We start from the raw sequence: 15,994 nt of genomic DNA, 5'->3' as shown, positions 1-15,994 counted from the left end.
GCCCCGCGTGAAGGGCGAGGAGACGCCGCCACGCCGCCACGCGCCGCCACGCCCTGCGAGCGACGTCGCCGGCTGGATTTGCAGGCGTCATCGAGCAAAACGAACGAGAGGAACATCTATCTAAGCATGGCCTTAGGTACCTGCGACCGTACCTTCTCTCTGTTCTGTTTCAGAGTAGAAAGAGCCCAGAAAATTACAGTGGCGGATCCGGAGCTGGTCTGTGAGGCGGGCAAAGCAGCACACAGGGGGCAAAGTATGGCTCTTTGCCTACCTTTCAGGTGACTATCTTGGTGCTCCCGGTTTCCCGTGGGGGGCGAAGAATGAAGGCGATGGGGATCAAAACCGAGAGCATCCCTGAGGCTCCTGAAAGTAGGCAACCTAGAGCACCGTTTGCCCCGCAAAGGATGGGTATGGTTCTGTCGGAAACTGTGAGGTCCGCGCATCGAAATTCGAAAGAGTTCCGAAACTAAAGGTACTGAAAGGCTTGGTTAGTCCACCGTCGGTCCACGCGGAGCCTCAGGCGGCGCCAGAACAGAACCGCTCCAGTCCAGTTTGTTTTTTACAAAATGATGTATACGGGTCGGGCTTGACCTGACTGCCTAATGACTTCGTTACGTGTCATTCCCTTCCATCTTCTGTAGATCGCTGAATTTTTCATACCATCCTGATCACTCACCCCCACCCCACCCTCTCCTCTCCACTCTCGAGTTTTCAAACAAACAAACAAAGCCATCAGGCTTCAACAGGTGACTGACAATATCGCATTTATTCCAATATCCTCACTTTGTTTTTAGGTGAGCCTCCAGTGCATTTGATCGGTATCATTATTCCGTTGGTATGACGAAGTCTCCGGTGTTATTCAAGTGCTCAATTTATTTTTAAGAAACACTTTCAGTCACTGCATAGGACTACTTAACCTCGCGAACTGTCTTTCATCCAAGCAAACCTTTCACTGATTAAAAAACTACATTTATCTGACATTGGTATGTTAATATATGTCTGGTTTGCTTCTTTGCAGGCAGTTGAGTGATTTTGACCGAAGCTATGGCACCGACTGAGGTTGATCCTTCTTCAACGGTCAATAATATTGAGAATCGGGATTTATGGCAGCCTTTGGTTGCAGCCGAGTGTTCAGTTTCTTGGGACGTCCTTAAGAGGGTTAGCCCGCGAGAAACTTATGGAGACTTTTTCGGCCCTTTCCCAGTGCATAATGTTGAGGATGAAACGCTTTCAAGCAATCCATTGTTCCTTGTCCATTTTTACGTAAGTGATCGCAAGGACAGCAAAATATCAATTTTTGTTGAGGAAACTTTGGAGGAAAGCGAATCTAGAGAAGTGGTGGTAGTATCTACTGTCCTTTTGACCAAGCGAGAGAAGAGTAATGCAAAAGAATCCTTTTATCAGAATCCACTGACATGGCCGTTGCCTGAGGTGACGAGGTCAGAATGTTTTCTTTATGGGAAAAGCCGCAGACAAGATTCTTGGTCAAGAAATTCAGAAGAGGTGATGAGCATGCCTCTTGGCACAACACGGTGCTTCATTTTGAGACTGCAGGTTGGTCCATTCAACAAACTAAGACCTTGTAAATAGCATCGACTTGGGAATACCATACGTTTGATGTACTTGAGCCATCTGTTCTAATCAACAATTAAGTAAAATAATTTGAGGATTTCATCAAGAATTGATGCCATAGAAATTATCTTTCACATGACCAAGAAGAATGGTTTTTAATTAAGTGCTATTGGTTATAGGTTTATTTACAAAAAGCAGGTGAAGTGGACTCTCTCAGACAATGTTTGAATTCAGCTCGGAGCCTTGGATCCTCCCTTTGTGATGTTTCCCTTAAAGTTGATGGCCAAATCCTCTCTGCTCACAAGGCTGTTCTCAGTGCAACCAGCAGTGTTTTCACAGTGAGTATCATAGTAGTTTGAAGAAAGAACAGGCTTCAAGGGGCAGGTTAAAACAAATCTAATTTCAGGCCAAAATTTGTATTTAACTGAGCTGGCCTGGAAATAAAAACCCCTGTCACTTTTTTAAGGGGTAAAATTATCATCTTATTAAAGAAAACATTAAGTTTCAATGTTCCCTGCAAGGACTCAATTTTTATGCAACAACTGCTATATTTCACCATTTTGAAATACTCCCACTATAAAAGGACTGTAGTTTCATGTATGTTTTATAGCTATGATTCTCCCTTAATTGAAAACCTCTCTCCACTACTCATTTTCTCTCTCTTTGTTTCAGGCTATGTTTTGTGGGAAGTTTAAAGAAAAAACTGCAAAAAGTGTTACCATTGAAGGTGTGTCCAGTAAGGCTTTTGACAAATTTCTTAATTTCCTCTACACTGAAAGTATTAGCATCGAGTCGGATTGTGTGCTGGAGCTTCTAGATCTCTCTGAGCGTTACCAGGTTGGTGTGACAAATTTTGTATGCTGATTGTCTGTCTGTCTCAACCAACATTAGGTCAACTTAGCTTTCATATTCAAAAGATTCAGGTGCTACTTGTCCTTTGCTCCTAGCCTGTATTAGATATAATTAATGATTAAGTTCTATGAATGTTAAACAACATGTAATTATCATAACTGTACCTTACCCTCTGATCAACCACAATATATTGCTCTTCAAAAGATTTTTTTCTCGGGAGTAAAGTTAAATTAATTTTCATTTCTTATCACTCTAAAATAATCTTTTCTTTTTAATTTTTAATGATGATGGCGCGATAGTGGAACAAATGGAATTTGGAAGAAACCAAGGTTTTGATGTATGTTTGCATTTCTGTTATCTGCCCACAGGTGGAGCAACTGAAAGCGCGTTGCGAGATGTACATGTGGGGCATGGACAGCCTCGATGCCCTCAGCATCCTCATGGAGGCGGACAAGTGGCCCGTCGTGACCGAGGCCATGAAGAACCGACTGTACCAACTCGTGGCCGCCGGCTGGCGGTCCCTGGAGAACTCGGACGAGTGGCAGGCCCTGCAGGCGAGCAACCCGGTGGCTTCTGGCATCATCCACGCGTTCGCTGCGTTCACCGTCATCGTTCCGCCCTCTTTCAAAGTTTTCGCCGCGCCGCCACTTCGTTCCTCGAAAGAGGCTGCCAAAAAGCGACCCATCACTCCCACCTCTCCTTGAACACCTTATCTCTTTCCCAACTAACATGGAACTATTTCTTCTTTGTACTTTAAAAAATTTCTAATTGATCTTGAAATTACAAAACCTAATGACTGTGCCATAGTGTTTTTGTTTCAATTACAAAGACAAGGATATGTGGATAACACTTTTAGAAATAAAAAGAGACTTATGTTTGGAATCGATTTTATTCAACTCGGCTCTAGCCACATAGCACAGCAATTCTTAATGTGACTTTCAATGCCAGTTCCGCCCCTTGAACGAACAGGAAGGCAAGAGAACGGTAGAGGTCCACTAAAGGGCTCTGGAGATCGGAAGCGCGAAGCGCCTGCCAGGAAGACCATAGGCAGTCCCGCCACACACCGGCTCGGATACGGTGGCCTACCTTACCCCTGAGACCGCAGCCGGCTTCCCGGGCCAGCGGGAAACGTATTGCCATACTCCCATCCCTTGCGTTCCAATATTTGAACGCAGCAGAAAATCTCCAACACTGCTCACATATCAATTCATACATCTGCATTACTCTGGTTTGATCTGCGCGGGCTTAGGTCTTCCCTTTCCTCCTCCTTAATGTTTCATACTCCAAATATGCTAGCCTCGTGCCGGTCGCTGCAGTCGAATAACGCTGGCGTACTCTCCGCCGTCGGCTGCTAGGACCAATGAGGGGCCAGAGGAAACGGAGTCCTCCGATTGGTCGAAACATGTCACGTGGCCAAATTTTCGATCACCAGGCAGTCGGTCAATCGGTCAGGTCAAGCGAGGTGGCAGCAGCATCGGCGGGGGCTCCCCCATCCCCCAAGGCGCGACGGGGGGCGCGGGGAGGGGCGGAGAGCGCCAGATGCTGCTGCCACCTCGCTTTCGCTTTCAGATCCCTTCAGAAACCGCCTTGATAGGCTTGACTGGGAGATTTCGATTGCCCCATACTTGGCCTCATAGCAGGATGAGAGGATTAAACTTAGAGCATTGTTGGCCATAGAAATTTTGTCTATGCCGAGGCAGTTGGAGTGTCGGCCAGAAAAGACTCCTATCCTAGACTACTTCTTTGCTCTTTTCCACAGATGGAGGCGTCCATCCCCACACAGTTTGGAGACATGGCTGTACAAACCCAAAATTTTACTTTTACTAAATGAATGAGTAGTAAAGGGCGAAACAAATTACTAGGAGAAAAGATGGATACACAAAGATTTCAGCACCGGTACTTTTAATATACAAATCTAAGGCAGTTACAGGCATACTACGTACATTCATAATTTTGTACAAGAGATTCTGTAGTTTTCTCTTTCTGTAAGTCCTTGTAAATTGACAGCCTACTTATTTTGACTTTTGTCACCTAGCCTTAAAATATTGCAAACATATCACATTTTATGTTTTAAAGGAAAGGATGGGGTATCTAGCAGTGACAGCTATTCCCCATACCTCAATGATTTAAACACAAGAAATGGATAGTAGATAAAATTTAGTTAGGCCTACAACTAGTGATTTTACCATGCATCATATACTTAACAGTTATGTTAGCAACAACTTGTAGAAAACGTTATGATAATCCACTAATTAGGCGCCATTAAATTTCTGTACTGCTAGCAGAATCTTTCATTGATTTGAAGGTTTTGAAAGCATAAAATTCTCTTAAATGCATCATACCAAGATAAAATGCATGAGATGCAGACAATATGCAAAAGATTTAGTGGCCAAGCTTAAAAGATAAGAAAACCTTAACAAAGCAAGAAGGGAAAATATATAATTACACGGGAACTGAGATAAGTCTAAAACCTAGCTGAGAGGAAAACTAAAAGAGGTACGAGTTTCCTTTGACAGCACGTTACCGAAAGAATCTATATTACACAATCAGAGTCAAGTATGAACATGGTAAACCCACTAAACAACAACGAAAATCTCAGATTTGGCATCAATGTCAATGCAACCAACCATTAGCCACTAAGTCATAAGAACAGTCTTAGCAATGGATATAAAAATATACAGCAGTCACCTGAATGATTCTTCCCACCATGAACTATACTCCTGCTGCATCTTAATTTATCAAAAACAGTAGCCAAAAGATGCAATAGTCCCTTAATAATACTGATTTGACTTACAGGATATAAGATGCTACCAATACAGCTACCTTACTAAACTCACCATAATCAATTGCAATTAAATTAGGAGGTACGTATTATTTTAACCATTAAATTTTTATTAAGGTACATTCCAAAAGAAAGCCATATATTTTCTTAACATTAACAATCTCTCATGTACACAACAAATAAATCCAGTTTAATTTTAGTCAACTAATTTTAAATGTATATCATCTCATCATCTGTCACAAGCTAGGAAAACCCGATTTACAAATTCACAAATCAAGTAAGTTTTGTGCGCAAGACAAAAGAGCATGTCATAACACTCAAGTACAAAACAAACTCAGGTTTGTACTACTTATGTCATCACTTTGTTGAAAATTGCACAAGGCAAATTAATAATAATAATAATAATAATTAACTACACAAAAACAAACAGTTAAAAAGAACAAATAAAAATAAGGAAACAAATTTAACACCCCGTTCCCATAACTATATAATCACACCAAGTCTTCAAAAGAGGTAACATTTGTGATGAAATGAGCAAGTGAATCTGTGTGGTACAGGATTTGTGTCAAGTACAGTACAAGCAATTATAGCTGAGTGTATTGTTCACACAGGAAGAAAGCTCCAGCAGAGTAGCACATTCCAACACCAACAGACTCCCTCTCCTTTCAAACCTAACACAAGCATGATTATGGCAGGATGTATTGAGCTATTTTTCAGTGGTGGGGAAAATATGAACGATAGAGACGCGAGAGAGATGCATGGCCATGGCCAGGAACACGCTGGTACCACTCATAGTGGTGCATAGAGTGAGCAGGGTGCGCCACATGAGGATAGGGAAGTTCTCCAGGCCCTTGGTGACCTTGGTGTCCTTGGTGATATCGGGATGGCCACCGTCCTCCGGTTCCCGTTCCTGTACCTGGATGCAGCTGCAGCCCTCTGCTCTGCGGGGGAGGACCCCGCCTGGCCAACCCTCAGCTATGCTTGGACGACGGGAAGTGGTGCAGGTCCACCTCTCGGTGCATCACCACCTGTAACATTAGCTGAGTCTTAGTGCTGCTTGACCAGTACAGCAGAAAAGCGACGACCATTTTGGTATTTGCAACAACAAAGAACAAAATTCACAAGCTTTTACATTTGGAGAAATTCTGGTTGAGGCATTATTTACTACTAAGGTTTTTCTACAATTATAAAACAATAAAATGCTGATGACTTAGCCGTTACTTGGGTTCCAATAGTCACTTCATTTAAATTATTTTACAAAACTCCACCGCAAGAAGATTAAATAATAAGATTGCTGTTGAGTACTATCAGTTTTTATAGATTAGAAGCATTTGTGGGATGTATCAGCACACATGTAGATATACCCACCTGCTGGGGCGTGACAGGGACAGGCATCGTGATGGCACTGCCCTGAGAGTACATGGTATATCCTTGAGTGGGCACCGACACACCCACACCTCTGCAACAAGCCATGCATCCCAACACCCCAGTCTACATTTCACTCCACAAACATGCTGATGTGGCTTTACGTAGTAAAAAAAAGATGACTCCGTTGGTGAAAGTTAACGAAGATACTGGAGTCACCAAGCCATATTGTGAACTACTTCAAAATGACAAGCTGAATGGGGCAAGATACAGAGGTGCTACATCCTATTCAGCAAAATTTGCCTTTATTTAATTTGGAAATGATCAAGCATGCCTCTGCAACTAGCCCGTCACTTGTGTACCCTGAGCAAGATGTACTACATTTCTTTTATTGAAAATCGTAAAACTAAAAGGTAACATGCGACCACACCTGAAGTTCTCAGGAGTGAAGCTGTTAAAAATGTTGGGACCAAACCAACCTTAGGGTTTCATTGGAAGATGAAAATTTACAAGCATAAAAATGTCGAATAATTCAAATATGATAGTTTTAAGGCCAGCAGTAAACTATCCCTAAACTATGAAAATTTACCAGCAAGCCATAACAAAGTACAATAAAAGAGAAGCTAGAGCATTTCAAAATCCCATTATTTAAAAAATGCAGGCCATAAAAGAGTTAAGTATGGTAAACTATATTACAAGCTTCCAGAGCTGGAAGAGTCTTCTTTAAACTGGAAACTACTAATTTTATTTTCATAAAATATCTATTCTAATAGCTTGTCTACATGGCTTCATATCATTCCTGGAGAACTACAATACTACAGAAACTTGGAGTGTGAAACACATCTTGCTCAAAGTGCTTTATAAATCACTCTGTTAATCACAACCAACCACTGTTAAAAAGCCATAAACACCTGGCTAATAAGATCATAATTTGTATTTTGCTAACCTGCGGCCTTGTTCTGAAGACACAGGACTGCTTCGAACAACACTTGGATTAGAGGTGGGTGGCGTCTGGCTCATCATGTAAGGACTTCCAGACTGAGTGTGTCTACAGAAGGACAAAATTGCATTCCTGGCGTAAATTAAAAAAATTAAAACAAACTTCAGCATTACTTGGCATACTACTCTTACCGAATGTTAGGGCTCGGTTGTGGTCTTTGGTGGGCCCCATAACCCTGGTGCATGGAGTCTGAAGGCAGTCCATTTTCCATCGGCTGTGATCCATAAGATGAACGAGACTGAGAAGATTGCCTCGACTGTTGCAGAGCTTGAGGGTGACCTTGGGGATGACCTTGAGGATGTCCTTGAGAAAGGCCTTGCAGGTGCCCCTGTCCATGGCTCTGTGGGTGACTCTGTGAGTGGCTCTGCGAGTGACTCTGCGGGTGCCCCTGAGAGTGACTCTGAGGGTGTCCCTGGGAGTGTGCTTGGGGATGACCTTGCGAGTGACCCTGTGGGTGACTTTGAGGATGACTCTGTGGGTGTCCCTGAGGGTGTCCCTGAGAGTGACTCTGTGAGTGACTTTGCGGGTGTCCTTGAGGGTGACCTGAGGGATGCGCCTGAGGATGGCTCTGAGGGTGTCCCTGAGAATGGCCCTGAGGATGACCCTGAGAGTGTGCCTGGGGGTGGCCCTGTGGGTGTCCTTGAGGGTGCCCCTGCGGATGACTGGACTGATGTAAATGTCCTGAAGGAAGTGAAAGTGACTGAGAGTGTCCCAAAAGCTGAGCGTGAGTTTGAGAGTGGTTCTGGTGACTCTGAGAGTGTGGGTGGTGACTGCCTTGAACAGAGGATGCTCCCTGTGACGGAAGCTGGGGTGAACCTTGGGCTACATGTGGTGGACCAGAAGATGGTCCCTGTCCTGGAGGCCCAGAAGGAGTTCCCTGGGGTGTGAGAGGACCAGGACTTTGGCCCGGTGCCACACCTACACCATCTGAAAGGCCTATTCACAAGAATACGATAAATTGAATCTGTCTTAAAAATTTGTTCAGTTGAAAATACCTGTTTAATTACCTGGTGTTGAGCCTGGTGTTCCGTGAGGTGGGGTTGGAGGCTGAGAGTGAGTCAATGGAATTGCAAGGCGAGCATTGACTGCCAACAGGTGATCACGACGAGCTTGCAGTTTTCTAATATGTTCTTCTAGGCGGGTATTCTCAGACCGTAGTTGGTGCAAGCAAGTCAATAAGGATGCAACTAGCAAAGAAAATTTAATATTATTGTAATATTGCAAAAAAAGGAAGAAAAATAAATCTTTTTTCTTTTAAAGTGTTTAAAGAGTTGCAGGCACACTTACTGTCAAAATGCTGGGCTTGTTCCATCAAGAATTGGCTTCCTTGTTCCCACTGTCTCTCTAAGAGCTGATCCAATGTTTGTGGTAATGCTCCAGAGGTGGGAGTATTTCTAGAATCGGAGGCTCGTGACTGTAAAATGCAAAGTTAGTATTTTAACAGGTTCTAGACAATCACTTTCACCTACCAAAATATTTTAGCAAGTTACCGGTATGTAAGTTACAGTACTAACATTAGCCAAGACCTTTGTTGGTAGTTGAGGCCCCATCAAATTATTCTGGTTTGAGAGGTTGGGCTCAGCACTAAACACTGAATGAGCCTCAAGTTCTGCAGTAAGAGTATCAGACATTTTTTGAGCCATTGATGAAGATGGGTTTAACTGGTGACCAAGCATGTGAGGTGCATTGTGTATTGATGTGACACCATTCTGAAATCTAGAAAAAGTGAAGATAAAATTAGACCACAGAAACATGAGCTCAAGACATCATTGGCCTTATATCTGCCCTGTACAGCTCACATTTTTTGATCCTTGTCATCTTTTTGGTTTGGCACACTGTGATGTCCTCGACGACCTTTAGGCCGTCCTCGATGCGGCACCGGTTCAGGGCTGCTTGGAGGAGATTCTTTCATGGAAACGGCAGAGCTGAAACAACAAACTTGTCATGTAGCTAACTTAACCAGTAGTATGCAAGGTGTGGCAATTTTTTTTTCAACAAAAGAGCATCTACAGGCTTTAAAATATTAAAAGCAAGTCAACGTCACTGCACAGTAAAATCACAGCATGACTACATTCAGCACCAAAATATAAAGTACTCTGTGTAAACAAAAATTCAATGAACTGTTCACATAAACTTTTAACAAATAGCAGGAGCAGAGGTAACAATGCTCTTACAGGAGAGATAATTGTAGAACAAGAATAATCATTTCAAATTTCGATGAAAACAAAAAACATTTTTACCCAGTATTTTTGAATTCATATCTCATCAAACATGGTTTTAATTGTTTGCCTTCCAATGAAATTTGAAAATCCAATCAATTTTGCTCCAATACATGCATTTCTGCACATTAAGATGAAACTACTCAAGTCAATTAATACAACCTAGATAATAAAAATCTCAAAAAATATCATCAACATCATGCGCAACTGTCAACAAACACAACAAAATGTTATTGAAATTCATTACAATACAGATAAAATTCCATGCACTTCACATTTCATCACATAATGATCAAACAACAATTGTGCATTTCTGAAGCAGACTCCTCTGAAAATAGATTCTATGTAAATAGATACACCCTGACAGCAAGTAGAAACTAGTGTTATACAATTAAATGTAGAAAAAATAAAATAGCAAGAGGCTGCTAAATAATGCAATTTATTGAAACTGCAGAATTGTTGTCTTATCAGTTGTTTGATTCTTCAAAAAAAATAAAAGTATGTGGAACATTAATGCAGTTTTTTTCCCATTCCAGGACAATGTTGAAACCAATCAGCTTTCTTTACACCTTCTGAAGATGGTTTCTTACACGATTTCTGCAACTTGGAAGAAGCAAATTATGGAAGAGAAAGCATATGAAGAGCACACAGCTAAGTGGACATGCATCATATTAATAATTTAGGAAAATGAATGGTTCTACCAAAGTAGTGAAGCACACAACTACAACTAACACACATGGTGGACACTTTCAGTGAAGAGACAAAGTAATATATGTAAAATTATGAAAATTTGGAGTGTACATGTCAGTACTGGTATTTGAAATGTTAATAAAGACAATTGAATCTTCTGAAAGCAGACACCATATATCAAAATGCTTGCTGCCCACCTAGAGAGGTCGTCAGGAGCAACAGCGAATGGTACAGGCTTTGTTTCAGGTGGAGAGGAGGTAACTGTGGGAGGCGTAGGTGTAGATACAGGGGGCGTTGAAATGGGGTTCGGAGGAGTTGTTGAGACTGAAGTGCTCTGACTACCTTGACGCCCTCGTCTGCCTAGAGAAGGGGAATGGGGCAGGGATGTGGAGGACACCGGGGATAAGATGGGTGCTGGAGTGACCGATGGAGACATGGAAATGGGCGACGTTGGGACTGACACATTGGAGGAGACTGAGGTAGTTGATGAAATGGGAGCTGTAACTAGAGAGATGGGCATGGGGTTGGGAGACTGGCTAGAGACTGGCAAAGACGGGGTATTAGGGGTAGTGGGGGTGGCAGGGCTAGATGCTGGGGGAGGGTTGGAAGGTGCACTGGAGGAGGTCCCTACTTGATGATGTCCACCACGTTTAAGCTTGCGCTTGTCCTGTTTCTCCACCTTCTCCGACTTCTCAGCGGTAAAAGACCTGTGCAGGAATGTAATGATTATGAGGCTGCCGTTCTTCACAAAATTCATCCATACACCTGAAAAACACATTTGTAGGCCTGAATAATATGGAGCAATGCTGAAAAGTTAAAAATGGATTGATTAATCATGAAGTTGGTAAATATGTCTGTCTCTACATTGCGGTCAACTGCATATTACAGTAGTGTTGATTTTCTTTTTGTTTACAGACCAACCCTACACCTTGTGTATCAAACTTAACAACACACCAAAGAAACAAACAACCAAAAATGAACTGTCTTATCTTGAGTTGCAGTGAATGGCGTTACAGTATGATGTATGATGTAGGTGCATTGGTGGAAAATTAAACTGATTCAAAACAGAAAGCTTCTACAAATAATTTATAATATAACGAAAAAAATTACCTTGATCTTTTTCCCAAATTCTGTGCTGCTGGAGTTGATTTGCTGGCATTGCTGCTGCTACTGCTTGTTATTATTGGTGGATGGGTGTCAGCTGGAGCTGTTGATGTTGCAGAGGTAGGAGTTGGAGTCGCAGTTATAGTAGTGCCGCTAGCCAAAGAGTTTATAGCACTAGAGACTTGCTGGCTCGTTGCATTAGGCAAAGATACTGCAGCTGCCAATGGTACTGATACAACAATGCTGTTAGCTGATGATGAGACTGAGGACCCAACTGGTCCAGGGGATGATATATTGCTTTGAGGTCCCTGAAACATAGGGAAAAAGGACTTATGGTCCTAGAAGACAGAAGAGAGGAAAAAAAAGTTAATATTGATTCATAAATGCATCAACTTATCTTAAGTCACACAAATCACATCAATACATGTACAAATAATACAATAATTCTTAAAAAGCAATTTTTAAAAAGATGAGAAAACTATCTAGTAACACACAGCGATAGCACATTTTTTAAAGGCAAATATGTGAAGTAGAAGAAGATTGTCAGAACCTTGACCTAACAACTGTGTTAATTTAAACCATGAAAGTTGCATGTATCCAGCAAGCGATTGTATTAATACAAAGTAAGCAAAAGTAAAAAATTAAAACAAAGACAAAAAAAAAAAAAAAAAAAAAGAAACATGATTTGTACTGCAGACGACCAAAACAATGATGTTTCAAAGAAATTGCAATTGCAATTACAACAACAAAAAAAGCCAAACAGAAGGTAGCTAATGTGGAAACGAAATAAAGACAATGAAGACAAAGAAGACAAAGGAAAAGCAAGCAAAGGACCGAAGGATGATGTTCCAGCTCCTAGCAAAAATGTTCCATACCATATATTCACAATTGAAAATTTATGTACATTGCTCCTCTGAACAAAGATCAGATTCGTATAAAAAAAAGTCATGAAAAGGGGAACAAGCACAAGCAGCACAGCAAACAGTGTCCAGTGGCTAAATATAGATTTCAGAATAGTACAGATTGAGAAAGACTGAGGTGACACCAAACTAGAACCTTAGTGAAGGAGTTCTAGAATATTACCAGTCAAAGTGGAAATGTGTAAAATGAAGGTAAATTTTTTTATTCTTACAAAATTAAGTTCGAAATTTCGAAAGGAAAAGAATAAGCCAGCCCTCAAAGCCAAAGACTTGTGTGATTGATCAATCAGCCAGTCAATGAATCAACATACCTTACTACTGGTTTCAGAGTTCGATGGGTTGGAACCAAGTGTGCTGAGGTTTGGCTCAGCAACTATTTTCAATTTCTTGACACCTTTCTCAACGGTATCAGGGCTACCTGAGTGAGGATTTTCATCTACTTCCATTTTTGCCACAGATTCATTGATACTGGAAGGAGCTGAGGTAGGGGAAGGAGCTGCCGAGGCAGAACTACTTCCTAAAGTGTCTCTTTCTTTCTCTTTGGTGTCTTTGTCTTGTGAAGGTGTACTTGAGGGTGGAGTACGAACTCCTCCTGCATTACGTCGTTTTTTCGGGTTTGCAGGACCACTACTACCACTAGCAGTTTTCGACCCATCAGCACCAAATACACTCTCGCTTGGTGTCACAACCTGCAAAAGCCGTTGTATGGACTGCCATTTTCCAATTTTGCCGTTGGAACCAAAATTGGATAGACAGGAACAAGCAACAGAGAGGGGTTCCTTGCAAAGAGAAAACTAACAACCCATTCAGAGGAAGGATGATAAGACAATGACCAAATATTTGAGAACTAAAGATGGGTTGGATAATGCCAATGATTTTTGGAATGAATGATATGATGAGGGACGACTCCAGTGACAACTACTAATTGACAAAATAGAGATGAGGGACCAAGTGACCCAGTTCCAGAAGACGTAATCTTCCATCCTCGAACTCATTCAATGGTAAATACAGATTAATTTATAAAAACGTCAATACATATGCAGGAAATATTTAGAGAAAAATTATTTTGAAAACTTATGGTCTTGCAGAAAAAAATACAGGCATCCCTTTTGTTGCTCACTGCATCATTATTATCAAAAGACCCCTATTACTCTGATAAAAATGCATTTAACTGAAGAATACAACTCACCGTCTCCACAAAGTTTGAAGTGGTGAACTTTGCTGCTGTAGTAGAAGCAGTACTACTGGTGCTGCTGTTTGGAACATCTTTTCCATCTTTCTTCTCTTTTTCTTTATCTTTATCTTTTTCAGCATCTTTGATTTTATCTTCTTTTTTATCCTTGTCCTTACTGTCTTTGATGACAGAGCTTGCAGCCGATGGAGGTGGTAGCAGGTCCTTTGTTGCTGTTCCATTAGAACCTGAGACAGTGTACAAATTATTTATGTTGAGAGTTTGGCTCAAGATAGTCCCAAGAAGGAGATGGAGACTTGTCTTACCAGCAGGAGTACTTGCTCGACTATGGTCACCACTCTCACTTCCAGCACTAGGACTCTGTCCTCCCTGCTTGTTAAGATTTGGACTGGGAGTAGCATTCCTTCCTCTACCTCCACCTTTACCTTGACTTTTACGCTTTCGCCCACTTTCTTCTTTTTCTTCTGTAGGTTCATTAGGGACAGGTTTGTAAGGTGGAACCTGTTTCACATTACCTCCCTTTTTCTGAAATAAAATTGGGTTGGATTACAATCTTTTGTTGCGGTTTCTTAATGCCGAAATTAAAATGAAAAAGTTGAGGACATGATTTACCTTACTCACCAGCTTTGAGTAATGGTGCTGGCAATAACCACAATATTTTACATTGTCCATATAATTACCCGCTTCTTCACATAACAGACCCAAACCTTGAGCACAGGTAACATGGAATTGCATTTTGCAGCCAGGCTTATTGCAATTCATACATGCACCCTGAAGGGCTCTAGATCCTTTTCCTTGACTTTCACAAATATAACAAGTCTGAGGAAGAAAGCATTCAGATTAGACGAGATTTCAAACAGTAGATTTATAAATAAAATAAAATGAACATTTAACGCACCTTATTATAACGCTCAGCAGGAACCAACTGTAAAATGATGGGTTCCATTGTCGTAACATTTCCAAATCTAACTTCAGGGATATATAATGCGCACACAACATGTGCCCACGCCTGATTATCTGTACGCTTCAGGGCTCCATCTTTAATGGGGCAAAGCTCACAACGCTGAAAATAAAAATGAAATATGAAGCTTCTTAAGGGAAACCAAAAGGGTGTGCGTTAAATAAATACTCACCACTCGAACAGCTCTCTCTTGAGACTCACACTTCCGACAAAACCAAGGACCGGTGGGAACCGTAACAATTCCATAACATGCTATAAAACATTAAAAGAAATCAGAAATGTGAGTATGGAATATAAAAAGCAGAATAAAGAGATCTTTAAACAACCCTTAACTACAATATGATAGGAACATGGGACTTGAAACAAATAAAATGGATGGATGTGAATAGGAGGCCCTCGCATGAGAGCTTCAAGTTTATGACAGAAAACTAAATTTATGAGTAACAAGAGACAAGAAAGGAGAAACACTCCCATTTACCAGCGGTTAAGAAATTAAACTTAGGTTCCGTTCAAGAGAGCAAATATTGAAAATATTTATGCTCGCTTTGTTTGTAAACATTGGCGCGGGAGGCCTAACCTCTTAAGCAGAAGACAAAAAGGCAAATGAACTTCCTGCCGAGTCCCCTCTCCGATCGCGGAAGCGATGGACGGATACGGGCCGATAAAGGGGCACAGCACCCAACGGTTACCGATAGAGCAGGGCGCCCCTTGAAACGAACCTTGAGACCCCGGCCCGCAATGATTGTGTGGACAGGACAACTCACCTTGGTGAACGGCGACTGTACATCCCTGGCCATCACAGTACACCAGGGGGTTTTCTGCCCATCCCCTCTCGTCCGAGCAAACACAGCACCCGCCTACCATTTCCTTCATATCCTCTTGCAATAAAAGTATCTCCTCCGGCCACGAATATCCACTCAGCTCAGTGCCAAGTCAAGATGAGAGGACATGATCGCCCCGTGCTCGCCAGTCGCCAGGGCAGCCGATCGAAATCGCGTCATTTCGTGGCACCCATCTCATCCGGAGGCTTCGGCGTCACAAAACCAACACACACGCTCAGCCGCACATGCTGCAAACACTGGGGGCCACGGGGGCAGCACAACTGCGGTAACAAGTGTCGAATTAATGCCGCTATTTCGGAACACTTGCAGTCACCATTTTCTTCGTTTACACTGCGGCTCGGCTCGGCACGGGGCGGGGGCGGGGAGGGGAGGACAGGGGGCGTGGGACGACGCCCAGGGTTGCCAGATTAGGCTAGAAACCATAGAAACCGCCACTTAGACTATTTTTTGGTCTCTGTCGGCGGGTCGAAATTCTGATGTACGGGTAACCGCAAG

At 42.1% G+C, this 15,994-nt stretch overlaps 2 protein-coding genes across 11 annotated transcripts; one reads left to right on the top strand and one right to left on the bottom strand.

Annotated features, from left to right (window-relative positions):
- The first annotated feature begins 645 nt into the window (after positions 1–645).
- On the top strand, positions 646–3,306 carry LOC117652854. 2 transcript variants are annotated; one of them, XM_034398055.1, is made up of 5 exons: positions 646–794; positions 1,019–1,554; positions 1,752–1,910; positions 2,245–2,409; positions 2,793–3,306. In XM_034398055.1, the coding sequence occupies exons 2-5, from the start codon at positions 1,045–1,047 to the stop codon at positions 3,126–3,128; spliced, it is 1,170 nt and encodes a 389-aa protein (XP_034253946.1). In that variant the 5' UTR covers positions 646–794; positions 1,019–1,044; the 3' UTR covers positions 3,129–3,306. The 2 variants fall into 2 exon arrangements, with proteins under 2 accessions (XP_034253946.1, XP_034254014.1); XM_034398123.1 differs by having other exon boundaries at positions 665–746.
- Positions 3,307–4,309: 1,003 nt separating this feature from the next.
- Positions 4,310–15,864, bottom strand: LOC117652383 (protein AF-10-like). Of its 9 annotated transcripts, none has more exons than XM_034397287.1 (17): positions 15,422–15,864; positions 14,830–14,909; positions 14,595–14,759; positions 14,309–14,515; positions 14,002–14,221; positions 13,694–13,923; positions 12,816–13,193; positions 11,591–11,922; positions 10,678–11,187; positions 9,371–9,496; positions 9,086–9,287; positions 8,859–8,985; positions 8,579–8,758; positions 7,703–8,507; positions 7,518–7,619; positions 6,575–6,665; positions 4,310–6,234 (listed from the first exon to the last, which is right to left on the bottom strand). In XM_034397287.1, the coding sequence occupies exons 1-17, from the start codon at positions 15,528–15,530 to the stop codon at positions 6,178–6,180; spliced, it is 3,921 nt and encodes a 1,306-aa protein (XP_034253178.1). In that variant the 5' UTR covers positions 15,531–15,864; the 3' UTR covers positions 4,310–6,177. The 9 variants fall into 9 exon arrangements, with proteins under 9 accessions (XP_034253178.1, XP_034253347.1, XP_034253430.1 ...); XM_034397456.1 differs by having other exon boundaries at positions 9,098–9,287; XM_034397539.1 differs by having other exon boundaries at positions 11,591–11,892.
- Positions 15,865–15,994: the final 130 nt, after the last annotated feature.

This window comes from Thrips palmi, unplaced genomic scaffold (genome assembly GCF_012932325.1).
Source record: "Thrips palmi isolate BJ-2018 unplaced genomic scaffold, TpBJ-2018v1 HiC_scaffold_1, whole genome shotgun sequence".
In the NCBI taxonomy this organism is placed as follows: domain Eukaryota; kingdom Metazoa; phylum Arthropoda; class Insecta; order Thysanoptera; family Thripidae; genus Thrips; species Thrips palmi.
Note: the sequence above shows the minus strand (reverse complement) of the source record. Positions and strands in the feature narration are given on the sequence as shown.

What these genes read in the sequence shown, in the direction of transcription:
- LOC117652854 (XM_034398055.1), top strand. Translation starts at nt 1,045, where the DNA reads ATGGCACCGACTGAGGTTGATCCTTCTTCAACGGTCAATAATATTGAG. An exon ending in GCTTCATTTTGAGACTGCAG is followed by an intron (nt 1,555 to 1,751) that starts GTTGGTCCATTC and finishes TATTGGTTATAG; the next exon opens with GTTTATTTACAAAAAGCAGG. An exon ending in CAACCAGCAGTGTTTTCACA is followed by an intron (nt 1,911 to 2,244) that starts GTGAGTATCATA and finishes TCTTTGTTTCAG; the next exon opens with GCTATGTTTTGTGGGAAGTT.
- LOC117652383 (XM_034397287.1), bottom strand. Translation starts at nt 15,530, where the DNA reads ATGAAGGAAATGGTAGGCGGGTGCTGTGTTTGCTCGGACGAGAGGGGA. An exon ending in GCTCCTGACGACCTCTCTAG is followed by an intron (nt 9,497 to 10,677) that starts GTGGGCAGCAAG and finishes TTGTTGTTTCAG; the next exon opens with CTCTGCCGTTTCCATGAAAG. An exon ending in AACACCAGGCTCAACACCAG is followed by an intron (nt 8,508 to 8,578) that starts GTAATTAAACAG and finishes TCTTGTGAATAG; the next exon opens with GCCTTTCAGATGGTGTAGGT.